At 39.9% G+C, this 27,847-nt stretch overlaps 1 protein-coding gene across 3 annotated transcripts in view; it reads right to left on the bottom strand.

Annotated features, from left to right (window-relative positions):
• kcnab1a (potassium voltage-gated channel, shaker-related subfamily, beta member 1 a) overlaps window positions 1-27,847 on the bottom strand; it is a 136,469-nt gene that overhangs the window by 30,230 nt on the left and 78,392 nt on the right. For all 3 annotated transcript variants that reach the window (XM_012874811.3, XM_012874810.3, XM_012874812.3), the window contains exons 2-3: window positions 18,482-18,525; window positions 1,141-1,178 (exon numbers count right to left, since the gene is read on the bottom strand). In XM_012874811.3, coding sequence (XP_012730265.1) covers window positions 1,141-1,178; window positions 18,482-18,525 — 82 coding nt within the window. The remainder of the gene's footprint in view (window positions 1-1,140; window positions 1,179-18,481; window positions 18,526-27,847) is intronic.

Here is a 27,847-nt window from a genome sequence, read left to right as displayed (position 1 = left end):
AAGATGCTGCCAGATTATAGGAATTAAAGGAAGATTATGTGGAAACACTGCAGCCATAACTTAACATAAAATTCCAGTTTGGGCAGAAATGGGTATCTTGACTAAATGAATTGGTTGCATGCTGGCCTAAGGACAATACAGTCACTGTTTTAGATTGGCTATTACAAAATTCTCATCTCAGTCTTATAGAGAGTGATTTAATTTCAGACCGTGAAATAAAATGTCTTCCAAAGATCATGCGTATTTCGGTTTAGCGGTCGTATTCGACATGTGACAGCAGTCAGCTTGCATCCGGCCCAAGAAGGAAAGTTAGCATCCTGAATCCTTTTCATCAAAAAAACCTCCAGGTCAGGCTAAAATCTTTCAGACCTTCAGACCGCAAATACAAAAGTTATCGTAAATATCATCCCAACATTGAAACATGGTGGTGGACGCAGTGTGCTGTGAGGTTACCGTTCTACACATCCTACTGATTATGTTCCAGGGTTGATGAAATAAAATAGTGTATTTTATTTTTATTTTTTGTGTCCGATCTGGCAGTGTAGCTTTAAGAACAGAGTGCTCTCCTTGATTTATATATGCACAACGGTTAATAATTTCATGTTCAATGGACACAAAAACAGTAAGGTAGAAGAGAAAAAAAGGAAGAGAAAAATGTTTCAACAGTTTAAATTGTTGGTTTTGATTCCAAATTGTCAAATGACTGCTACAAAGTTGAAGATGAGTAGAGATTGAATTAATCACTATCAAAGTAAACCCAAGGTTACGTCCAAAGCAGCAACAGAACGGCAATCTTATGAACACTTTTGTGAGGCAGAGTGCGTGAATACTGCCGTATAATGATGTGTTACGGCAAAAGATCGACTAAAATCTTACAGATGCTGTTTTTTTTGTGCATGTTTGATTGTAAGTCAGAGTAAAAGAAGGAAAAACCTTGGAAAGCATTTCTGTTTCTCTCTTCTCCAACAAAAATCATTTGAATAAAGTGTACCTTTTTTATATTAATAGCTTGAATTACCTGCTCTGTATTAGCATTTTAGGATCCATCAGAGCATGCCTAAAATCAGTTCAACATAACCACGTTTACAGAAAAATACCGCGATCAAGCAAACAAGAGAAATGTAGGAAAGCGTTCCATACCTCGTCTGTTACCTGCCCTCCAAACGTCACCCATGTACCTGCAGGAGAGAGGGAAAAACAGAGACTTCTCATCACCCGGGAATTTCATCACCATTACTCCACTGTCAGTCCTTCGTGTCAGTGCCTTTCTGTGTTTGTGTCTGACATCCTGCAGTAAACACAACTAATCCCAGCATTGTGGCGCCACGCCATGGAGGCTGTCAGGCTCCCGAGAGGAAAGCCTGTCCTGTTCAGAGCCGCCTCTAAGTGCTGAGGGATCACCTCGGTGCCCCGTTAGTCGCTTTGTCTTCACGGGTGACTGTTTCCGTTTGCCACCGTCACGCATATTTAGAAGACCTCGTCATCTCACCTGTCTGTATGTGCGTTTCTTCTGAATACGTGTCTATCTGTGTGGAAAATTGGCCCGCAGACAAAGCGGAAAAGCCAGACAAAAGGCCGAGCCTCAACTTTCAGAGGACACAATGAATCCTCGGTGCACCATCCCTCGGTGAATACATACCTGGAAGAAAATGCTTCCTATTCAGGTTGTCTCAGAACAGTCTGAGCTATCTGAAAGCTGTCTAAACATCATAAGCAAAGGGGAACACATTCTGAATCAGAAAAATATGCTTTTTCTTTAAACGTTCAAAACAAGGCTCCCGTTTGCATCACGAACTGCAAGCATATTTATTTAGTCTGAAAAGTAAATTAGAAATGTGATGAAGACACTCGTGCCAGCCATGATAATAATATATCACAGAGAATGTTTTTGGAACATTCATGGCTCTTTACTGCTCCAAGGAAAACTATTTATTACACCATTTGGTTTAGAAAGTGTGTTAAGGTTGATTAAAGTGATCTTTTGAATAAATCTTTAACTATTATCTTCCCAAATGTCTCAAGAAGCCACATTATCTTCAGAGTACTCAAACTTTTTTAAGTCAGTACTATTCTGCTTTCATGCTACCGAGTCCTGCCACAGTAATTATTATTCTCCAACTATAAACATCCCTCTCCACAGCAACTATACACTGGCTCCGTCCAGACGGATGGACAGATGGATGTTTGGAGATTATGATTTCAAAATACTGCTCAGCTCATTTTACTGGGCCATTTAAGAGCAAAACGAGCCAGATAAATTGAGAGCTACTTGTTAACGTGTGAATGGATGACATTCACACGTTAGAGTATATATTTGCAATCTCTTCCCAGCCTTCATTATTCATTAAGAAATATGTTATTGCAGCTAAAATGCATGAAAAAACATGTCCAATAAAGGGAATTTAGTCAAACCTAAGTCATTTTAAGCTAGGTGGAATATTACTGTTGCATTAGACATATGAAATCACTTATGGTGCCTTGTAAAACTATTCCCCTTTATCTGTTTTCACATTTGCCTTGCTGACTTGAAGTGAAAAAGCATTCATGGTTTTCTTCTAACAAATAAAAATCTGAAAAGTGTGGCGTGCCTATGTATTCAGCCCGTTTTAATTGGTTTCCCGTGAATAAAATCCAGCGCAGGCAACAGCCTTTTACGGAGCCCGGGAGAGCTCACTTTAAGTGATATTTTTTTTCAGGTCGTGATAATTTGTGAGCACGTTTTCTTTTAATTGAGTCCTCGAATTAATAAAACTTATTCGAGCACACGTTTTAATTATTTGTGGGTGTGTTTTGGTAGATCAAGATCTCGAATATACCATAACGTGCTCATGTTTACATGTGTCAAGACAATATTGAGTGCACGTTTTATATATTGTGGCCACGTTTAAGTAGATCGTGCACACAATGTTTTATAACCATGTTCACTAAATTGCGCGCTCGTTTGAGTAAATAGCGCACTCGTTTAATAAATTGTGCCCTCGTTTTACTATGCTTAAAATGAGAGCTCAATTTAGTAAAATGAGCTCACACTATAGTAAAACAAGAGCACAATATAGTATATTGTGCACACAATTTAGTAAAACGAGCGTACGATTTAGTAAAACGAGTGCACAATATAGTTAAACAAGAGCACAATTTAATTAAACGAGAGCACAATGTAGTAAAACAAGCGCACATTCTCTCAACATGCAAAACATTTTGCGATGACCCCTCTAGGGCTCCATAGCCTTTACTAGTTACATAATTAGTAAATATTTTGGTTATTTGGTTATTTGATATCAGGCCTCACATACACAATATGCATGTATCTAACACGATGCACACACAATGCACACAGCATCCCTGGTAAAAAGAAACCACCAAAACTGACATACATGTAACACGATCTACACTACAAAAATGTATACAGTGTGGGCAAAATTTGTCATACAGCTCATATTTATGCATTGCATACTGCATCTGTCCATAACAGGAAGTGAAATAGGTTTTAAAAAGAGTGGGAAGTGTAATCATGTAATGTGTAACATATGTGATGTATTATACACTATAATACACAAGAAAATATTCTTGCATGTATGTGACTAGATGGAGTAATTAACTTATTGGCACTGATAGTAATTGTAGTTACTTGGAAATGTGCATGTTGTGCATTGAAAAGCGAGGTGTAATGTGGACCAACTGTCCACCGAGTGTCCTAGGCTCTGCATTAAAAGACATGTCTCTGGAAAGTCTGCTGCCAGAACAGAGATAATCAAAAGTATTTAATAAAAATATATAAATGTTGATAATGATGACTTTTCCACTTATTTTGTTGTGATTTATTCAGTTATTACCATCAGTATGAAGACCTCTTTCTGAATTCACTTTAGCTTAAGTTCCTGAAACAGGACGTTGGTTATTATAAATTCCCATAATAGTGATAATGACAACTATAGCAATAACGACAACAACAATTGTGAATAACACTAACTTTAATATTTTTTTGAGACATGGATTATATACAAATATATTCCATGTCTCAAAAATATTAAAATTAATGTTATTTACAGATGACACAAATATATTATTTTCTAATGGTAATTAAAACATTCAATTATACATTAAACAGTTTAATTTATATGTCACAACAAGAGATATTAAATAGTTCTCACAGCTTCGTGGAAGCAGCCATCCTCCTCTTCGGGTTGGACGTTTCACGCTTCTGCATAGTCCATTAATTTCTGATAACCTCGTCGGGTATTATCTCTTACATATAGATTAAATAATTTGGGCCCCAATACCGATATTTGATTTGAACTCATCCATCTGCATATATATGATAGAGTCAACCAGTGTGTGAATTAATTTCAGCATAGATGCAGCTGTTCTTTCAAAGCCCAAAAGGGTTGTTATTAAACAAACAGCATCCCGGTGACCAAGGAACAAAGCAGTCAAGTCAGGGAGAGAGCTGTGGAAACGTTTAAAGTGGGATTGGTTATGTACAACATCCAAGATTTTCAAATCTCACTTCATCAACAAACGACAGATATGATACAATTGCACATCTAGTGATATAAATTATATAAATCAGAGAAACAGCCAAGAGTAACTCTGGAGGAGCTGCAGATCTCCATAGCTCAGGCTGGCGATATAGTCAAGCTGAAACTAATAAACAATTTCTCCACCAAGGTTGTGTTTTTTAAAAAGTGGCAAGAAGAACGCCATTAATGAAAAAAAAAAAAAACAAGCAACAAATCATAAAAGGTCCTATTTGATTTGCAGTCAGTCTAGTAAGCTGTGCAGGGAACATAAACTTAAACACATTTTACGTGTTAAACAAATGTTGAAACAATGTGTACAGTTTCAGGCAGAACTAAAAAAAAAAAAAAAAAAAAAAAAAAAAGGTATAATGTAGACGTGACAATGGGTTTTCAAGGCCGGAAAATCAGCATTAACATGTAATCCTAATGGACTGAACAGAATTATAATAACAGAGCAACTTCAGCTGTCAGCATCATCTGCTTATCAGATGAAATGCTCTCACTATCAGTAATGACGTTACATTTAAATGCTTGTGCAAGCAGAAGAGGCGGGGATAGTTTGTTGCTGTTTCTTTTTCTTCAGGGAATGCAACAATTTAAGTTTGAATATGTATGGCTACCCTTTAGGTCAAACGAATCACCTCCTCTTCTCGTTCTGCTCCCAATTTCGTCCTCCTGCTGAATCTTTTATCCGCTCACCCCGCATGAGTCCCGGTGCAGAATAAATTTCACACAAAGAGGCTGTTCTTTCTCTGACTTTATTGACCTCCACTCCTAATTTTTTATTTTTTTTTATAAAGCAAAGCAAAAACAAAAACACCCTTCTGCACATCCCACCAGAGGAGACGCAGTGACGTAGCTGCACTCATTATTCTGTACCGATGAGACCCTAAAGTCACACTGGCTCTGTCACGCCATAATGCATTACCACAATCTAATAAGGAGCAGAGAGTTTTTGAATCCTGACATGTATCACCAGCGGACTGGCAATCAGAGTTTTATTCACCGGAGGAGTGACGGGGCGGTTGGCTGGAGCAATGTCAGCGCCTGAGGGCTACGTCTCTTCGGGACGTTGTTAATGCCAGTAACCATGGCAGCTTTGGTTATCCTCAAATGCAGCTTGAAGCAGAGCCATTACAGGACGAGCTGATAACGCTGCAGCGCGGCTTCATTACACGCGTTGCTACCTTTAAACACACTCCGCGCACACGGGTTCCTGCACACACACACACGAGGGCTCAATCATCCCTCTAAGCTGACACCGGAGCGGGAGGAATGGAACCACAGCTGACGGAGTCCGGTCGCAGCTCTGGGCCTTTTTTTTTTGTTTGAGACCCGGCGTGGGATGACAGGCCTGCAGCGCTCTAACGTCAAGGCCGCCGCTCCTCTCGACCCAGCTCAGCCTTCTGTTTGACGGGAAGTTAAAGTCCCGACTGCATCAAGCTGAGGGTGGAAAAAGACGGAGGTGTCGCTTAGAGACACTGCTTTTGGAGCTTCAGTTAATGCACTGAGCTTTTTGCATCTTTTACTAAAACAGTGACGCGTTCAACTCAACCAAGATTCAATTACTTTCTAGTAGGAACCCGTGGGAGTTGGTAGCAATCATATTTAGAATCATATTATGGCCTAATACAACTTAACTCAGTCGTTTCTTACGTAACAAGTTATTCTAAATAAATGAGTAGTTTATTGGCAAATGTTTGTTTTTTTAGGTCTTTTTTAAACCTAAATGTACACAGTGGTGTTCTGTAACAGGGTGTGATAGATGGTACATGTTTAAGATAAACCCTCTGTGGGGCTTCCATTTACCTGATCACCAAACTCTTCTTTGCCAGTTTTTCACACACACACACACATAAAAAAACAACGACTAAAAGCTAAGGAAAAGGTGCAGACATTTTGAGAAGTGTTTCAGGAACTTAAAAACTACCCAACTTGCTGTGACAGAAATAAAAAGGAAATGATACACGAGGTTTCAAAGCATCTTATGAACAAGCATCTGAACGGTGTGGGAGGTACACTTGCATTGACCCTAACTGAGTCAATATTTTGCAGAAGAGTGTTTCATTGCAGTTACAGGATCTATTTGGGGCATGTCTCTTCCAACTTTAGACGTCAAGAGACTATTTCCCAGTTCTTCTTTAGGAAAAAAACTTTGTCAAATTAGGTGGAGAGCAGTGGTGGACGACAGTTTTCAGGTATTGCCAAGTTTTCGTGATTAGCTTGAGGGCTGGACTTTGTCTAATCTTCGCTTGTAGCCTTTGCTGTACCTTTAGGGCTGTTGATCTGCTGGAAGGTGAACCTCAATGGTTTTGCACACGTTGGTCTCATCAGACCAGATCATCTTCTTCAACATGTGTTTTGTTTCCCCCACATATATGACTTCCTTTCAACGGTGGATCTGTTTTTGTCTCTTGTCCATGACGGGCAGATTTGTGGAGAGCGTGTCTAATGCACACCCAGCATGCAGTTCTCCTATCTGAGCCGTGGATCTCTGCAGCTCCTCCACTCATCATGGACCTCGTGGCTGCCTCTCTGATTAATGCATTCATTTGCTGGCATGTATGTGTTTTCAGGTGTGTCATACAGTGTTTTCAAATCAAAAACCAAGAGTAATGTCATTATGCAACCATAATGACATTTTTGGAGGGACAATGCCAAGACACAAATCAAAGACATCAATGTTCACGCTGAGTGTGCCAATCAACAAAAAAATTGCAAATAAAAGATGTATTAAACATTGGTCAGAGAGATATTTAGAGTTTGGGACACTGTTTTATAACCCAGCTCTGCGTTAAACGTCTCTACAACTTTCTTCCTGACCTGTTCCTTCATCTTCCTGAGGCTTGCTTGTTCTCTGATGTTCTCTATCAAACCTTTGAGGCCTTCAAATAACTGCTGCTTATACTGATGCCTACGTTAGACACATGTGGACTCTGCTCCTACTAAAGGCAATTAGGTGCACTGGGTTTTATGTGTGGGTTTTTTAAAGTGAGGGGATCTAAATGCAAATGCAGGCTACACTTTTCAGATTTTCGCACGCAAAGAGGTTTGAAAAATAATTTCTTCGACTTCACAAATGTACGCTACTTGGTGCTGATCTATTACATAAAATCTCACTGAAATGCACTGAAGTTTTTGGTCTTATTGTGACAAAATGTGAAAGTCTTTAAGGATTATGGAGACAGTTGCATTGCACATTGAAAATATGTGAAGTTACATTAAAACACAGTTTTGTAAAACTATCTGAAGTGTGCTTTTGGTTTCTCTTAGCTCCTAAATCAGTTTTTAAGATGTTTCACCACTTCCTTAGATTTTTTTTAGGTCCGCTGGTGATCCTTTCAATTTCTTTTAAGCCTTCTCTACATTTATCATGATTAATAGCTGGACAAGTCCAACAGAGGGATCTAATTAAAGAAGAACAAAACATGACTTTGTGGCTGACGCTGAGCAAAGGATCTGACAGTAATTAATGAGGGCTATTTGTAATGGTAGACATGAAAAAGCGAGTGGATGTGGGTGAGACATTAGTCACAGGTGGTGAACTAATGTAAAGACAAGACACAGGTTACTGAGGACGTCCAGGAAGCAGGAGAGGATCAAACTCAGAAACAGACTAGGTACAGAAAGTGAACAGGGGATGGACAATGCTAACAAACACAAACCAGAGTATATTTAGGAAAAATGTATGACAATCCTTAAGATCTGGACAAAGCTTTCAAAAAGGATTAGAAAATGCTGCAAAAAGTCCTTATTCAGTGTGTGAATTTATGCACAGAAATCTTTTCTGCTTCTGTTTTTCTGATAAACAGCAACATCACCCATACACTTATTTTCCGTTCAGTTGCAGAACGTTGTCCTGTCTGTTCTGTTCACACCTTATTGATTTTCTTAGTTATTTTTGTACAATTTCAGTCTTTTCCCTAGCCTGGTGAGACCATCCTGATCTTGCGAGCTTTCAAGGTTTCACTCGCAGATCAGTCTGGTTACTTAAAGAAAATTTGGAGCCGTTCACCAAACGAACGTCCAATCAGCGTTGGCTTTGAGGCGGGTTGAGGTGTGACGCAACGAGAATCGCGAAAGTTCAGTCTAAAGAACATGGCGTCTTCAGCCGATGAAACTAGCGTTTGCGTGGCTATCGAGCAAGTTTTATCGGAATTACAGAGTATTTCTTCACTGAAAGAAGAGCAAAACACTGCTCTGGAGGCTTTTCTCAGAGGAAAAGATGTTTTTGCTCTTCTCCCGTCTGGTTTCGGCAAGAGCTTGTGGTTGTGTTTTCGTCGTCGCTGTTAGTACGTCATATGCTTCGTTGATCTGATTGGTTTATTTGGCCCGTCTATCACCAACATAGGCCAATCAGCTAACCAGTATTTTCGCCCCTTCCCAAAATTACTTCAACGGAAGGTTTCCAGATGGATATGCGGAGCAAATCCATCTGGCGGAGTCAGGTTACCTTTTCCCCACATTTAGCCAAAAATCAGTGAGCAATATGGAGAAATGTCTTCATTTTACTCTATAAACCACAACAATCTGAAGGCAGCATCATAAGCCACTAGCTGAAAATAAGAGCAGAACCAACAGTCGCTCATACTCTTTGTGAGGGTTCAAAAAGAGGCTTTACAACTATCACTGCTGCAGCTGAAATATGAAAACTTTATAGTTTTTTTTATCTTTAATACTTATTTTTATTGTTGTTGCACTTTGATACACAGATTTAGGCAAACATGAACATTCAGTTTTCAAAAATCAAACACTAAACAGTTTCACTTTTCAACAATTAGAGAATAATACAAGTACAGCAAGCTAGTAATTGCTGGTAATCAGTCAGGCTTTCTGCTTAGGGACCCATTCTGCCATGCAACTGATCATTTTACAGTAGAAAACAAAGCGAGGACAGTGGTCTCCTCTGCACCTTTCCTGGAGAAGGATCACGGTGATACGCTCCATCCAGCTGCTGTCTTGCATACTGCAAGACTGCAGGATTTTCCTGGAGAACTTTCTAAGAATTCATTATTAGTGCCGCATCGGTGCAGCAAGAATCCAGGGAAGATTGGGACCTGAACGACGTGTTATAAGCGTGTGCAAAAATGATAAAAAAGGTTGAGATAATACTGCTCATGAATTCTGCATGAGCTTTTTTTATATGTTAACCTCACCAGCAACCTAAAATGTGCTTTCAGGTTAAAAAAAAAAAAAACAATCTCTCCATTATTTCCAACCAATTACCAAATGTGTGCTAACAGCATGCCGGTGCAGACTCCATGGTCAGTGTGTCAGCTGGAAAAGTGGGTTATCTGTGGCTGCAGGCCGCCCCTGCTTTAAAGTGCTCATGAATTTGTTAATAGCCAATCAATCAGTCCATCCTCCAAGTTCCTTTCTCTGGATGGTCTTTGCTTAACCGACTCAGTTTCAAGTGGATACTGATTTTATGAAATCAATTTACATCTTCATTGAGATGTAAAATGAGTAAATAAATGATGTGTTGCTCCGATGTCAGCAGAACGTGAGCAAATGTTAAATTTCCTCCTGGATCCACAGTGAGGGAGGGAGTAGGGTCAGGGAGCGGCGCCTCTTGATATAAAACATCCACAGTGTATTAGAATCCAAAATATTCACACCTCCTGAAATGTTCAACGGTGTTGTCCATAACCACAAACTTCAATGTGTTTATTGTGATTTCATTGCGACAGACCAATATAAAGCGGCACACAGCTGCTCTCATATATGAAGTATATGTGAAGTGGAAGGAAAACGGTACATGTTTTCTCAAGATATTAGTATTCGGCTCCACAGGTTTCCCATGAAGACTCTTAATAACGTGTTCATTAAAATGTTTGCATTATTTCGGCTGTTAAAAGTGAGAATTTGTTCAACTGATAAATGGGGTTGATTATGGGAACGTTGGTACCGTGAGGAATAGATGTGTTTAGTTGGACACCTAAGACGCTCACCACAGATGATGTCTCCATGGCCACACATTCTTTCTTCAGCTATCACGTCAGGAGACTATTCAATTTTAGGGGTGTGTCTAAGTTTAGAAAAAGTTGAGGCAGCCATGATTCGGAGCACTTCTTCTTCGGGACGTTGCGTTTGCTGCTTTGTTGTAAGTAACCTGACTCTAGCCATATGACTTTTGCTCCGCCTAGCTCCACTCACATCCATCTGGGATCTCTCCATAGGAATTGCCTTTATTGAAGGCTGGGCCTTATCAAAAATCCTTGCATATGATTGGATAAGCCACTTGTCTGTCATCTTTATCGACGTGCTATTTCAACCAGTCACACCGAAGCTAACCCGTGACGCTGTGAGAGCGACACAGGAAAAAACAAAACTTTTTTTTTTTTTTTTTTTATGTGTCTGCAGCTGTAGTGGCACGCGTTTTATTGACAGTGAGCTGACAGGAAGAGGGGGGGAGACAGGCGGCAAAGCGCCACGGGTCGGAGTCGATCCCGGGCCGACCGCGTCGAGGACTAAAGGCCTCCTAACATGGTTCGCGCTAACGGCTAACCGCTCCGCCATAGGCGCGCCCAGGAAAACAAAACTTGGCAAATCCGGTCGGGAGAAAGGCGGAAACATGGTTTCCACCAACAAAAGCCTTCAGAGCCGTTCTCTGATGTTCTTTTAATGAAACAATATTAGGTAGATTGTACAACACGGAAGAAATAGCAGCATCAATGTTAACGCTTGCTTCCTCGACGAGCCGCCATTGTCTGAATGGCGGGGGGGGGGGGGGGGGTGCTGGTCGGTTGTTGACGGGGGGGGGGGGGGGGGGGGCGCTGTTGTTCCATTCAAGACGGTCACTACTTTAGACGGACTTCGCTTTCATGTTACAGTTTGTAATAACACATGCAGACTTACCATTTAATTCGCACACGACACGGACCGTACAAGTGTTTCACTTTGGATGAGGGAAACTTGTTTGCGCGGCGGCGGTCCTTGCAGCTGTGTTACCTCTACTACTGGACGTGCGGAAACCAATGTACCGCAATTTGGTTCCGCCATGACGCTATGCGTCCGTACGCGTGCGTTTCAAGAGTGAGATTTTCATTGTAAGATTGAGATTTTCAAAGTAATGCGTGTGAGCGTGTGCAATTGATGAAATGCGTGTGTCACACGGTCAATGCGTGAGAGTTGAGAGCTATGATGTAAGTGAAGCTAGGCGGAGCGACATCAATCTGGCTAGGGTCAGGTTATGTTGTAAGAGCCCCAGCGCTGAAACTTGTAATCATTTCTCTGCCGTAATAAGAATAAATGGTTAAACTAAACTTTGAAGTTGAGTTATCCTAAAAGGGTGTTTATAGTGGTAAGCTGCTCAGAGAAGTTAAACGGACCAGTGTAGAGCGATCACGTTCGAGTGCTCATGGGTGAACGAATGAACAAGACGAAGCTACACTTTGGCGGGAACAATGTGGAGAAGTTTAAAGCGTTATTAGATGACAAAACAATGTTTCAAACTTTAAATATGTCACAGGGCGCTGCTTGATCCATTGTTGATAATGGAAAGAGTTTGGCACAACTGGAAAACTTACCACAACACCTGAAATGGCAGCACAGGCAGGGAGAACATTAAACAAGAGAAGCAACCAAGGGGACCGTGGATAACTCTGGAGCAGCTGCAGAGATCTACAACTCGGGTGGGAGAAGCTGCGGACAGGGTTTAGTCGTGCACTATATTAATCTGGCCTTTACTGAAGAGTAGCAAGAAGAAAGCTGTTGTGGACAGAAAGCCATTAAAGCCAGAGGGTCTCTTTCTCTGTTCTATCTCTCTTTTTATGTGCTGGTTAACCCTGTTTCCCTCTTCTCCTGTCAGATTGGCCTTAATTTGCGAATAATACCTTAAACGCAATAAAACAAATCATCAAAGGCTGGGCGTCAAGGGGGGGATTAAACAGTATAAAGCCTCCCTTCATAAAGCAAATATGTTTGGCATAGCTACAGCATCCAGAGCACCATTCTGCTCTCCATTAAGCTGGACATGATAGGGGGAAAAAGACGGGCATTATACACCGCTGATTTAAAGACTACGCCAGTAGAAGCAATTCTGACGGGATAAGCTTTTGCACTGCGGAGAAACAGATATAGTTATGAGTAATGCGAAACGAAATGTGACAATCTGTGTAAATAAGTCTTTTTTTAAGACGTCCAGGATGTCTCTTAACGTCGCATGTTTTTCTTTGAGAAAAAGAACTTTAATGATGATAAGAGAGGTGATTCTTTTGAAAAAAAAAAAGTCAAGACGTGTTTTTAAAGGCCTCGAGCAAACCAAAGGTTGAACAGCCTAACCAATTAGGGAATAGAGCAAGAGGAATTTAAAATGCAGTAATATTCAGCCGAGTACTAAGTGGTACTTCCAGAAGGCAAGGAAGCCGTTAAATTAACATTGATTTTTGACAAACTTTGCATTACACCACTAATCCTCCTTTTTATCCTGCTTTGAAAGTGTTTTGTCAGCATCTTGGAGAACCTCCCACTGTCCTTTTGTGGATTTCAGCTCTGTGGAGGCCTCGCCATCTGCTCCTGGAGTTCCTGTGATCATTTTCTTACTCTACCCATGTGTTGGAGCACGCTGCCACATTGAAAAACGAATTTCAGATGGTTTAGGCGCCTCAGTGTTACTACTGTGGGAAGATTAGTAGTTTAAGTATTACATCTGGACACTGGGTTTAGTGTTTTTCCACAATCTGCATGCGTTTGGGGAGGATTTACAGGAGATTCGTTGTTTTGTGCTTAGCATGACAACATTTCATGAATATTAAAATGTGCTCAGTGTCTGTGCAGCTTTCTGATTCAAATACTGCAAGTATATTTTATTTATATACTACAGACTATTGAATACAGTAATTATATGAACAAAGCTAAATATTTTCCATAAACTGTAAAGATTTTTTTCCACCCTTTCATCTTAAGCTTTGCTGAAAAATGACTGAAGGCCTTTAAAATGTTATATTTCCATAAAGAAGGTTTTTTTTTTTTCAATGTTCCTCGGACACAGCAGCTCAAACTTGGGCCCCATTCACACCAGATGAACCATTTCTAGCCTATCAGAATGTAGCTAGATCGCAGAAAACAAGGAACATCTCCCCTTATTTGTGAAGGCGGTCGCGCTGCAACGGTCTTCATTCTCGTTAAACATGTTTATTTTCATGGCAGGTTGAGTTAAAAGGAATCCTGGCCTTAAATATAAAATGTTCTGTACTGATCACAGTCAATCCGTTAGACCAAGTCTCCAAAGCTTCAGGTTGATTTCTGTTTTTTTCTTTCAGCACATCCACTGATGTTGTTAAATTTTACCATGGAACCTGTGAGCTTCTCTTCTTCTCTTACACCAGGCTCACATTCAATGTGGCGCGGTTACAGTGCCGGCGCTGCAAGGAACCCAGATAATTAAAAATCAATGTGTCAACTCACAACTCACATTGTGGGTCCAGTTACCGAGGCCTTACAGCGCTGCGAAAAAAATCCACTAAAAGAGGTTTGACCAGATGCTGCAGCAGATTAAACTCCTGAATTTCACGAGCTAAACAGAAAACACTAGACAGGATGAAGTTCCGGTGAATTTCAGAATAAAGTCACCGCACCAACTTAATTAGCTTGACAGGTGTAAACAAAACGGCGACACAGAAACACAGGTGATAGATGATGATAGATTTGTTGATTAATTGATTTAACCCTTTGCACTTTGTCAGTTTTCTTTGTTTTTGGGTTTTATTGGGTTATTGGGTTCATCAAATTCGTTTCCTTTTAATTACCTTCAGCCTTTTCTGCACATTGGATTTACCAACCACTCCAACCACTTATGCTTATGGGGGGTAATTTTTTCACTGTCCAATACCCTTTGTATGTCACTTTTTAAAAAGTTTTTGAAAATCAACTCTTATTAACTATTTAATAAAAATAAAAATAAAAATAAATAAATAAATAAATACATAAAAACTGAATATCCAGATTTATGGCTGCTGAATAGTGAGAGGAAAGTGGCTGCAGGGTATTATGAGCAGCAATGAGAGGAGGTTTTCTGGGAGGAAGAGATCTTATGTAAATGAAGCTGCTGAGTGTATCCTTCTAAGCGTCATCATGCAGCTGTGGTTTGGTTCCTAAAAAAAAAAAAATAGTGCAAATCTGTCGACAGTTACATTTTCTGGTCGTCATTCACAGAGCCAGCGAGGATAAGAAACAGATTGCTGAGTCATGATTTAGCGCCACTGAATGTGTGGCTCATTATTTGATGAGTGCCTCTCAGTGAATTTCTTACCATAAAATTAAACGTTTCAGTGACACATACTCAGTGCCAGTGTTGTAAATTACTTTGCAAGAGTATTTATAATATATCCCTACAACACATTTTGTCATGTTATATATATATATATATATATATATATATATATATATATATATATATATTCATATATTCATATATATATATATATATATATATATATATATATATAATATATATATTATGTATATGTATATATCTGTATATATGTATATATCTATGCATCTCTGTATCTCTGCCCTCTCCTATCTATCTCTCTCTCTCTCTCTCTCTCTATCCTCTTTTTTTTTTTTTTTTTTTTTTTTTTCTTATTTTCCTGGTGCCGTCCGGACTTTGCCTCCCGTGGAGGCCCGTCTTTTGGTCCCCCATTCTTTTCTGGGTTTGGAGTTAGGTTTAGAATTACGGTGTCAGTTAGGATTAGGGTGGGTTTAGGTATGTACTGATAATGGTTAGGTTTAGGGTTAAGGTCAGGGTTAGGCCATATGTAGGGTTAGGGTTCGTTGGAAATGAATGGAAGTCAAGGCATGTGAGACATGCATCTTACACAAGGTCCCAATAAATCACATCGTGGCCGTAACCAGACAACAACTTCAAGGGGTGTGAATAGTTTTGCGAGGCACTGGGAGTTCAACAGAAAGAAAACAACGCACAGCATAATACATGTTTCAATGAAAACGAAAGCAAAAACCCACAATAACCAAAGTAACCTTTTGTCTGCAAAAATGCATCCATAGACAAGTCTATTTGTCAGAGTTAGAGTATTTTCAGCCGAACTGTTGGTTCATATGCATGTTTGGGTGTAGGTTTGCCAACACAAAACAGGAAAGCGTGTAGGTGGAGAGCTGCAATGATGACAACGCTTTTCAGCCAAGACTGATAATGAGTTCAAAGGGACTGTGCAGTGTAGGCATAATACCAGTCCCAGTAGTGCTGCTAATTGAACAACAGATACGCAGTTTGGATGTGAATGTTCTGTGTCAACGTGGGTCAGTCTAGTCAGGTCAGCTGAATGCTTACCAACAGAAAGCTGCTCTCTCAGGGACAAAACAAATATTCAAACATTCAGAGGCAAATTCTGTGACAAAACCAGCAAAGGAAAAACCTTTGGCCTTGGTTGCAGAGAAAATACACTTTGATGGGAAGAAAACCTCCGCTCTAATGCCACCCACACAGCACACAAATAAGCCTCATCCATCCAGGCGTGACTCTTTCCACAGACGCAATAAAAACCCTATTTAGCATCATACTCTATCCCCCCTGGCTTTCGTCTCCCCTGCCAGCATCATGTCTGGTCAAGGCGCAGCATGCGGCCGCCTGCAGGCATCAGGCTGACCTTTTCTGCACCGAGCAGCTCCAACCAGACCTCTCAGACTGGCACCAACCGCCTGGGGTGTCGGTGCTCAGAGATGTCCCCGGAGCCAGACATTACACCGTGACAAAATAAACACGATGCTAACCCTGCCTCCTTTGTACTCCTGGTAAGCGCAAGGCAAACTGATATGCTGTTTGTTTTCAGAGCTTTAAAGACTTTGTCAGACTAATCTGAGGATTCCTCACAAGCTCCCGAGAAAACAGACGACAGCTCTTTTAAAAGAGCACTTACACTGCAACAATGGATCTAAAAATAAGCAAAATGTTCTTAAACACAGTGTTTTTGTCCTTGATCTGAGCAGGTAAATAATCTTATATGCTAATGGAATGAGTATTTTGACCCCTAAATTAAGATAATTAGACATCCTGCACTTGAAATAAGATGATGGAGATGAATTGCTCCTATTTTAAGTGCACAAATCTTATTCCATTGGCAGATCATCTTATTTACCTGCTCAAATCAAGGACAGATACACTAATTTTAAGAAAATGTTACTTATTTTTAGTTGCGTTTTTGCAGTGTATTTGCACATTTGTTGAGCAGCAGATTGGATTCCCTAATTGATGTCAGTCTGGTTTTAGAGAAAGTAGCGAGTATACGGAGGAAAAACGAGTGTCTGAGCAGTTTACGAAGACTCTGACTGAAGTATCCGCTGAAGGTCAGCCAGTCTGAGCGAGCTAAAGCAAGAGTCCCACGAGGAGGCAAAGTTTTGATCTGATGTGTGGGATGTGGGCTTGTTATAGATCCTCATGAGTGCTGGCAGCTCTGACACTGAAATGCTGCCTACACCTTGACTTTTAAATGAAGGTTTCTTGGATGCAAAACAGGAAATGAGACGATTGACTGCAACAATAAAAAAGACAAGGCAGCTAGCCAGTTTTTGGCATAAGCCTAGGGTGCCAGTGGCTAAAGAGTATTACCGTGGAAGTTGATGCCAGAAGGCGTGGCTTTTGCTGCAGCTGAATCGTGTCAGTAAAGCCCAGCAGGGATTTATACTAAAAGGACTTCAAGTGTGTTATTGCTCTTGTTATTCAACACCTGCTCTCAAAAGTGAAAGAGGGCTGAGGAAGAAGAAACAGCTGTGGAAGTGGCTGGACAACAGATTATCCTAAATTTGTGGCACCACTTGTTACCTGTCATTGGTCAATTTTGCTGATGAGGGCGCCAAATTAGCATCTGTCAAACTGTGCAGGACCAGAAAATCTTCCACTAGTCCTTATAATTCAGGACATAGCTATAAGAAACCTACCTCAACTTCACAATAACTATAGTCAGAGTGATGATTAAAACGTTTAAAGCAGCGGGAGTTGTTACAAAGAAGACTGGACAATGACCCAAGTTAACCTTGCCTCCATGCACAGTGAAGAAGACCAATGTTGGAGATTTTTTGGGGCATAAGATTAGGCTACATTTAGTTATTTTACAAAAAGTATTTCATATATAAAAATGACAGTGTTGCGTGATGTGATTTGATCTGCGATGTTTAACAATTGAAACAAACACACTTATTTACCAGTTGCACAAAAACCACAAAGATTAAACCACTTTGACTAGGCCCAAAGAGTTTCTGGTTAAAAATGAGGACCTAACAAATGATTCAGGCTACAATAAGCTGGACACGGTGGTGATCCTTAGAACGTAGATTTAAAATAATGTTAATAAAATTGGAGATATAAATTACAGTTAAAATCTTTTCAACTGCTCATAAAATCCCATTCAGACCATTCAGACTCACAATAAGTGATATCTTGATATTGGGATAAATGTTCCAGTCCCTACGTCCTCCCCGACATCCTCGCATGTCACTTTTTCCATCTAAGTCTGAGCATTACACCGGAGAGCTCGTTCAGTAAGAGACGGGAGGTATTTGGTTAAACATATTTCTGTAGCCACACATCCCTCAGCTGTTGTTTTTGAAATGTCTTCCTGGTGACAGAAATAGGGATGGTGCACAGGGGACTATTTGTGTGTGTCTGTTGTCTTCTTCCCACAGTGATGCTAAATACTGAAGCAGAGCTGGCAGTGGTCGTTTTGACTTTCCTGTGTGATAAGGGGAAAACTTTTACCAGCAACTGTAACAAGGCACAGAAATCTCTGATTTTGAGTTTAACCCACAGAAGATCCCTTCAGACGGCCAAACGAGATCACACAGCAAGTCAAAGCAAGCTGAATTGTAAGTTAATGTGATTTTAAGTTTGCATACACAACCTTGATACAAACACACATATTTGACAGCAGAACTGGCGGCCTGATCAGAGATGAGGAAGACTTGGATGCAGGGTGTGTAAAACTTTAAAGCCAGAGAGGACTCACCCAGTCCCAAGCACGATACTCTGAGCCCAGACTTGCCAAGGTTCCTGTGTGAAGAGAAAAAATAAATAAATCAGGCTATGCACATCTACAAAAGGCAGGTTGGACAGCTGATTAGTGTTTGCTCGCGTAGACATTTCGCAGCGTGTAGCGTCATTTAAGACATTTTATATCACAAAATGTATGCAGTGGAAGTGGAAAGTCAACAGAATGACTAGCCGGCCTCTCGTTTTCACAAGAGAAAGGATATGACACAGAGTCAAAAGATTATGGCGGCATAAATATTTTGCTTTCATTCTTTTGGACAGGAAGTTCACCGCCACTTTCTTTGTCTCGCAGGCAAAGGCTCAGACACACCAAACATCAGTAGTTTGTCGGTAACACAACATAATCTGTGAGCTCTATATTTGTGCAGGATCAGTGCTTTATCCTGCAGAACAAATCCACATTTGCCTTTGCAAACTATGTGCTTAGCTATATCCAGAAGGTGGATGGTACTAGTATATTAATTAGTTTTATCAATGATTTATGCTCTTTTAAGCTTTCCATGCTGAGATAAATGTACTGCAACAATCTCTGAGCGTGCCTCTGAATGAGAGCATTTTTGAAATATTTGTTCTTCAAAACGTGTAGCGCATGTAGTTTTCCCTCTTTTGTTGCCAGCACCACTCATTGGGAAATGTCCGTGGTGCCACACAACTCACTGATGAGTTTCCCCACCAGAAGTTGCCCTTCTCATCTGTTCCTGCGCTCTGCAGCGAGCCGAGTCATCTGCAATCACGCCTCAGGAACAGTTATTGTCCTGTCACATCAACTTGCTCTCCACTCTGTCCACTGAGCAGAGAGTATACACAAACACACACACACACACACACACACACACACACACACACACACACACACACACACACACACACACACACACACACACACACACACACAAGTTCAGACAGTATTTCCTGTAAGCGGGCTGCTCTATCTTCCATTAATAGAGGGCTGAGTAACCCGATCCTCAGTTAAAATCATGACCTTAATCTGAACCTAACTTTTTAATCTTATCAGTTACCCCACCTAAAGCTACTGTTCTCAAGTATAGAGCTTCAAGGGGTTTTTATCAACGCATTCTTCCATCCATCCATCCCTTCTTGTAGCTACTCTACGCTGCAGGACGGCAGGTGGAGACTAGAGCTCATTCCAGCACCCTGGACAATAGGAGCAGTACAGTAGGGATAGTAAATCAGTGCATTGCAGAAAAAAACTACATGTAATTTACTGAAAGAGGTGCTGTTATTAAACACTATAATTTATATATATATATATATATATATATATATATATATATATATATATATATATATATATATATATATATATATATAGTGAATAATAAACTCATTTAAAATACATTCACTTGAAAATGTTCAGGTACTGGCTCAAAGATCTGTGAGGAAGTGAATAAAATCCTTACAGGACCCCCAGTAACCCTTAGCATCCACTGTCAGTGTAAACCCATCAACCTATTTGGCTTCTCTGCAGCAAATAAACACTTTTGCACAGGACTGTACATGTTGCTCCGCTGGGACTGAGCGCTGCGCACCGTATGAACCTTTAACACACACCCATATGATTCAAACAGGTGCAAAGCTAAAATCCCTGCTCTAATTCATCAACTTGTTGGCAGCCACGGGGAGCGAGTCTATAACATATTATCTTGGGTCTGAACCTATATTTTTAGAACACTGAAAATAAATTGAGAACTGGAAATACAGAGTTACTGTTAAATTATAAAATTACTGTTGAGTTCACATTTTATCAGTAAAAGAAAACTGATGTTGAATAGTTAGAGCTCAACACAAAACAGCACACAGTGCTGTTAGGAAGATATTTAATCTCAATGAACATTTTTACAGAGCTACTCAAACAATTGTAATTCGACTATATTCCAGTAGCTAAAAGTGTTAAAAGTCATATTTTTGTCATTCTCTATTCAAATGGGAAACAAATCTTAAACCTAGAACTGCAGCTGTACACATGATGGCCTTCACATCGCACACATTGACCCGGTTTGCTGATTGAACAACACCTCATCCACAGCTGCTAGGATTCTGAAATTATTTTACTCATCAGTCAAAATACAAATTTAAATTCAATTATCCAGCTGCAGTGCGGATGGACAACGTCTACACAAGAAAGGTCAGCGTGAAAATCAAGACGCTTTTACCAAAACAGTCAAAACATTTAGCCTTCAAACATCGTAACAACAGAAACTGTGCAGTTTTTTCACTAAAACATGCATTATGCTATTTTAAAGGGCATATGTAATCTTTTAGAGCAGAATTGTTTCAATTGGTCTTACTTCCCGTTGCATCCTTTCACTGTTGTTATGTTTTACACAACTATTGTGTAGATCACTTGTATAAAATATCCAGTTGTTTGAAGAAAATGGAAGTGCTAGAACATGACAAAGTAAGAATGGGGGTCAGAACTGGAGTAGATACTATTTTTAGGTCTTCAAATTAAAGTCCTTGTTACCAACATTCATTCATGACTGCAGCAGATTACAGGCAGACTAGCCGTACCACTGAGTGCTTGTAAATCCTTGGACAGGATGCTGGTTTGATAGGTCTCACACTTTTCCTCACTGGGCAAATTACACAATAAATCATTTATAGACTATATTTGCAATCTATGCATTTTTTTAGGCAGCCATTGTGTTGTGCACTCAAGTTATCCATACCCAAGTTCAGCGCTGGTTACAGTTTGGTAAATATGGTTTGATGCTTTATTTAACTTTTTGCAACATATTTTTGTGTTTTCGGACATGGAACTTAATAAAACTGTTTGAACCAAAAAAAAAAAAAAAAAAAAAAGGAAAAGCTGAATAAAAATCATTAAATGTATTGAAAGCATTTCTTCATAGTATTTGTATAATTTGAAAATATCAATTTTTTAAAAAACAAAGTTGTCATTGGCCTTTCTTTTTTTAATAAAGTGTGCTCTTCTTTCAAATTGAAGTATTAGGTTTGTTCAGAGGTCAGAAGTGCCAAAAGACAAAAGAAAGCACTCTTAGCTGTGTTCTGTGAGAATTTGGACATGTCGGTGGGAGAAACCCAAACGTGATTGGTGTCAAAGTGACACGTTGATGTTAGCTCGTCTGTCCATCAAACACAGCCTGAAAACCTTTGGTTTCGCAGACATCAGAAATCCCTGTTCACCGCTGGAGCTGCTCCATGTTCTGCTCTTTCTGGGGTTAAAAACTTTAGGTCATTGTCCGAGCGCTCTGGTCTAACGCGTGCAGACATGTCTGCTTACACAACTGCTTCTCTCCCGAAAGCGACGGGACAGTTTTGAGCCACTGATAGAGCCAAACCATCTTTTATTGCCATTCAGGCCTTGATACGTTTCAGCGCTGTCTATGTCGTGAATTAGCGAACAGGTCAGGGAAGAAGCAGGTAAGCAAAGTGCAAAGCAATGATGTTTGGAAGAAGGAAGAAAACTGCAGAGAAACCTTCAGCACTGCAGCGTAACAGGTGATTTTAGCCTCAACACATGATCATCAGGACAATGTTTGGAAGTGGACAATGATGTTCAACTGTATTATCTTTAATATAAATAACAGGATGTAAAGTATTCATCAAGTAAAAATACCACTGTGTATATTTCTCCCCATTACTTGGAAAAATTAGTAAAATGTCTTAAATCTTTTATTCCTGATCCCTAATGTAATAAATTACGGCCATTCTAAATATCCCCCTCCCCCTCCATCCTTCTCACTGCGTGTGGTAGGGAAAAAAAAAAAAACACAGGTCCTCATCCAGCCCAGTCCGTCACAGTTCAAGCTGTTTAAAACTTTAATTATTGTGACTGTAGATTTGGGCAGGCAGCACTTTTTCTTGTCACCATCTCCCGTCTTATGAAGACCCACAAACATCTAATTTACTTCAGAGGAATGTTCACTGGTCTTTCCCATTATGAAGAGGGCCTTGGAGAAAGCGGCGCATCTGTCACCTTTACGCCGCAGCGACCAGGAAGTCTGAAAATGAAGTTAGCCTTGGCTCTGGAGACGGGCCGTGCCTCCATCACACCTCTGATTACACAGCAGTCTATTTACGCCCAGTTCACCCATCCTTCACAGTCTGTCACGTTCTTTCAACCCACCCTTCCTCACCCTCAGCCTCATCTCACCTTATCCCTCTTCCTCCTCTTCATCTCGTCACCCACAGCCATACTTTCTAATATCTTCCTCCCTCCACTCCTCTTTCTGGCCGGCTCCATCTGGGGAGTCCCGGGTGGGCTTTGAAACGCCATTTGCTGAAGACTGCACTCCTACACTGAGTCTCCTCCTCCAGGCAAGTCTGCCCAGGCGCCCCACACCCAACTCATCTAACCCAGGGGTGTCAAACATACGGCTCGCGGGCCGGTTCCGGCCCTCCGAACAATTTAGTCCGGCCCGGTGGCTAAATGCATTATCATTATTCAAAAAAAAAAAATTTTTTTTTTTTTTTTTGCAGTGTCCTGTCTGGCAATGTGGCAGTAAGAATTGTTGTCTTAATGGCAAAAAGAGCTCATCAGATTTGACTTTCACAAGTGGTCAAGTGCTCCGCTTGAATGAATGTGAATAGTTTTATTATGATTCATGCAGGGAATATGTCAAATGATATGGACACTACAATGAGAAAGTAGGAGAGGAAAGGAAAAACAAGAAAAAAAAGAAAAGGTGAAAGAAAGAGGTGATAAAAGGAAGAGAATGATAAAACAATTATTGAAAAAAACATGTACTTTGTTTAATTGAAAATCTGCAGTTCCTATATTGTCCACGGGGGGCGCTGTGTTTTAATCAGCAGATGGTAGCACTGAGCTTCAGATGTGGAAAATTGATTTGAAATCATTTCTTAACGAGACCCATACCCACACCTAATTCATCTAACCCCTCCACCGCTTCCTACAATAAACCTTTAAAGTCACATTTTTGTGGCACGTGACCCAGGTGTGCTTACAATTGTTTAGTGGCGTTTACCTCAAAGAAGATTTTCAGGGTGCTACTGGTGATTCAGAAAAAAGACAATTATGTTTTAATGGGTTAATAATTACACTGAAATAAATGAGGAGAGCATTGTACATGAGCTTTAGTTTGACTTGTAAACCTTTACGAGTGCTCATAATTTATGGAGCCCATTGTGACAATGCTCTGTCACATATGGGAACACTTTCAGAGCTGATGTCGTGACTCCTTTAATGACTTGGAAATTTCTTCCATAGCTCCTTTTTATCCGTTTACAAATGATCAATAGTGTGATTTAAAAGTGATTAATCTGGATTTTGTGAAATAATGATTAGTGTGCTTTCCTCTTACACACACAAAATAAACCAACATCACTTTCGGTTATTTCACCGTAAAGAAAAAAGTGAAATTTAATTTTAAACTCAAATGTCAACATTTTTTTTTTTTTATTATTCCCGCCCAGCTGCATTGAAGGAACAGATGAACAAATAACTCCTCTCCGGGCAGCTTGGTGAACCTGCATCCTGCTGACCTATGAATCCTCTCATCCAGCGCTCAGAAGAACTGATTCTGTTATAAAAGATAAAAAAGCAGAAAGGCTAACCGGACAGATGCAGAGGGCAACTTAAGGGAGGAAATAAAATCCCTTTACTTTGAGGATAAAACGCAAACGTGATCTTCCTCATTTTAAAAACTTTTTTTTTAAAAAAAGACGCTTAGATATTCAGACGCTTAAAGCCACAAATAATTAAGCAGTCAATCACCACTAAACCCACACATCGATACAGCCATTCGCATACATCAAATATTAAGTGAAATATGAAACCTCAATAGCTGCCGTTCCAAAAAGACCAACAATGAAGCCATTCATCTCCCCTTAAACATGTCGGCATTTGCCTGATGATGGACAGTAATGACTTTCTCTAATACCCCCAGTGCTGTGGCAATATCATCTTCTCTTTTCATCTGCCAGAACAGCTCTCTCTCTCTCTCTCTCTCTCTCTCTCTCTCTCTCTCTCTCTCTCTCTCTATCCTGCATCTCTGCTGCCGTCATCAGAGATCCGACACTGATTTGCCCATTAGTTTCCCCTCGACAGTCTTTTTTTTTTTTTTTTTAAAAGGGGTGAAGAAAGGTAATGCCTTCAGTTTGCATTTTAACCAGATTAAACCTTGCTGGACAGATGATGAAAACCTACCCAGAAGCTCAGAGAGGAGGCTCAACAGGCTTTAATGTTAAGAGATGCGGCGACAGCCAGCCCTTTAGTTTATAATTAATCTTGTCATCAGATTATAATGTTTGTTGGATGAGGCATTTAACTTGACTGCGAGCAATCGCTGGTTCTCAACTTTACTGGAAACCAAAGACAGTATTTTCAGAGCCTCAGGAAGTCAGAGTCTCTGAGTCGCATCATTATTTTATTTCCCATTTAACCCTCAAAGTATTTTGGAAACTTTTGAACTTTTTTCCAGATTTCCACAAAACGTTTTTTTTTTCCTTTGCGTTTTATTGGCCTTTTTAGAGATCAACTAACTTGAACTAACTTGAAGCAGTGCATAATTGAGATGTTGAAAACATTTCAGTTATGCACTTATGCAGGGAACGCAGCCGACAGGTCAGGTATACGGCTGTGGAGGAGTTTTTAAAGCAGGGCTAGGTTATACAACAAAATCTCATGTTTAAATAAAATTGAATAAAAATACCCTTAATGTCCCACTATGGTGAAATTCGGGCGTGACGGTGGCAATGGGACAGGCATTGAGAATTAGCCTTAGCTAAAATGTTGTATAGTGTTTGACATGATTCATGAAACATACTTGTCCCTATCAAATATACAAATAAAAAAATAAAAAAATAAATAAATAAATAGACAGGATTAACCAGAGTTACCAACTAGATAAGGTAATATGAATAAAAACATAATTTAAAGTTAAGCTGTAAAGCAGGAGAGAATGAACTTATCAAAAAGGAGAAAAAATGCTGCGCAATCATTAAGAAATAATACTGCATATTCGAGTAAAAATGCAATGTTCAAGTTAAAATAGAAGAAAGACAGCCGCCGATTTACAGAAAGATGTAAGAAGATGCAATATGCATGATTGTGCAAACAAAGACCCACAGAGAAGCTAAAAAGTGAGGAAATGTACATCAGCTTTTGAGTGACAGTGTAAATGATTCTTGATCAAATCAGAACCCGTGCAACCCTTATCATGTTTTAAACAATCATTGAGTTTGTTGAGAGCAGCAGAGATTATAAAGTCTAAGAGCAGCTGGGAGGAAGGACCTGTGGAAGCGCTCCTTTGAACATCCAGGATGCAGCAGTCTGTCACTGAGAGAGCTCTTCAGCTCTTTAACAGCTGAGTGTCAGTGTCTCCAGCTATAGTGTCCAGTGGGCACTCCAAAAGTATGGTACAACTGCAAACCTACCAAGACATGACTATCCAGCTAAGGGGACAAGACAGGCATGGAGGACATCAAGCTAAGAGGCTTGTGGTAACTCTGGGGGAGCAGCTCAGCTCAGGTGGGAGAATCTGTAGACAGGATAACTATTACACCCGAAAGCCAGACACCAGAAACACGTGGAAGAAGATGCTCTGGTCACATTAGACAAAAACTGAACTAGTTGGCCCACATGATAAAAGCTTTAGGAGGCCAGATTGTAACACTGCACATCCCACATCATCACAGTGAAACATGGTGGTGGCAGCAGCATGCTGTAGGGGCACTTTTCTTTAGAAGAAACATGGGAGCTGTGGATGAATGGGGAGGTTCAGCTCCCAGCAGAACAGCAGAACAGCATTTCAAAACATAAAGCCAGAGCTACAGTGAAAGAGGCTGGATCAAAACATACTCACATGTTGGAATGTCCTGACCTGAATTTAACTGAGAATCTGTGGTAAGACAGAAAAGCAGCGGTCTCAGATTCTCTCCATACAACCTGTCTGAGCTTTGGATCACCATCCTTGGGTTTTTGTCTTTAGCTTCCTGGATCATGCTTTCTTTAGTTATTAGCCCTTCAGTTTCTACTTATTAATTTCTTTCTGTTAAATTTTTTCCTTTTGGTTATTACGAGCTATTTTCTAAGTTCTTGATTCGTTCCTATTTATACGCGTTTTCTCCCTGTCTGCCTCTGCTTTCATTGCTCTCACTTGTCACCTATGATCATCTGATGACCTTCATTTGTTCTCCTGGTTATTCTCTCATCTCTTCCTCTCTGCACAAGCTGCCCGGTCATTTTCTCAATTTGTCGGATCCCACGTTATGCAACCCAGTTTATTCGCCGCTTTATCTTGCTGTGATTCCTCTACGTTGTTAGATTTTTCATCAAATCGTCTCCTCGCCATGAGGCTCCAGCATTCCTGTCTGCGCTTTAGTCCAGCTATAACCTCATCGCTCTTGACACTTTGGCTATTTTGCAAAGATTAATGGGCAACAGTTCTTTGTCTCTAAATGGGTAAAGCAGGTAAAAAAAAAAAAGACTTCCACAAATGACAAGAAATATGGTTTTACTGAACCGTGGAGGTTGGTAAGGTCTGTTCAGTGTATTTCATAGGACATTAATGCAACAATTCACCCAAAATGTTTAGTCTCAAACCTTTTTTGAGTTTTGTGCTGTATTAAAATACAGAAGAATTGGTAATAGAATGACACAGCAAATACAGTCTATTCTGTTCACTGCAATCTCTGTGACAAACTAATTCATAGTCAGTAGCAGCAAATTGTTCAAGTGTAAATTACCTGAGTAAAGAGGAAGGAAGAGCCATCTAAGGATAATTGTCAGGCTTTGTAGACTAACTAGTGATGGCAGTGATGATTGGTTGAAAAGAATAACAGCAGATCAGCTCACATCTCATAATGCAACACTAATATCCAATGACCATCCATTGACATGTTACAGTTGTGGGGTTTTAAATAATGGAAAAATCTAAACTAAAAGATACAAAAATGTTAAATACGTCAGATAAAAACTATTTTTAGTGCACATATCTTTCCAGTACAACACTGAATAATTACGAGGACAAATAAATTCCATCTTCTTTTTCATTAATTATCTCAAAACACTTTGTCCCATTGTGTTAGATTATATTTGCCAATATTTAATTTGTCTTATTCTTGGAAGTGCAATTGTTCAAACAGCATGTGGGAACTAGTTTAAATGATTACTTAGTTCTAATAATGTTACCATCTTTCGAATATTATGGACACAACTGTTAAGATTTCAAAAAGGTGATTCCTTCTCATAATGCTACTACAAAGCACACAGCATTTCTTGGCATTGACTGCTTGTCGTATTATCTCACCCACTTGGTGATCACAGAAACAAACGTTTTTTTAGTTTTGTCAAGGCGTACATCTCTAAAGCTATTAT

The sequence above is a fragment of the Fundulus heteroclitus genome, chromosome 18 (genome assembly GCF_011125445.2).
Source record: "Fundulus heteroclitus isolate FHET01 chromosome 18, MU-UCD_Fhet_4.1, whole genome shotgun sequence".
NCBI lineage: Eukaryota > Metazoa > Chordata > Actinopteri > Cyprinodontiformes > Fundulidae > Fundulus > Fundulus heteroclitus.
Note: the sequence above shows the minus strand (reverse complement) of the source record. Positions and strands in the feature narration are given on the sequence as shown.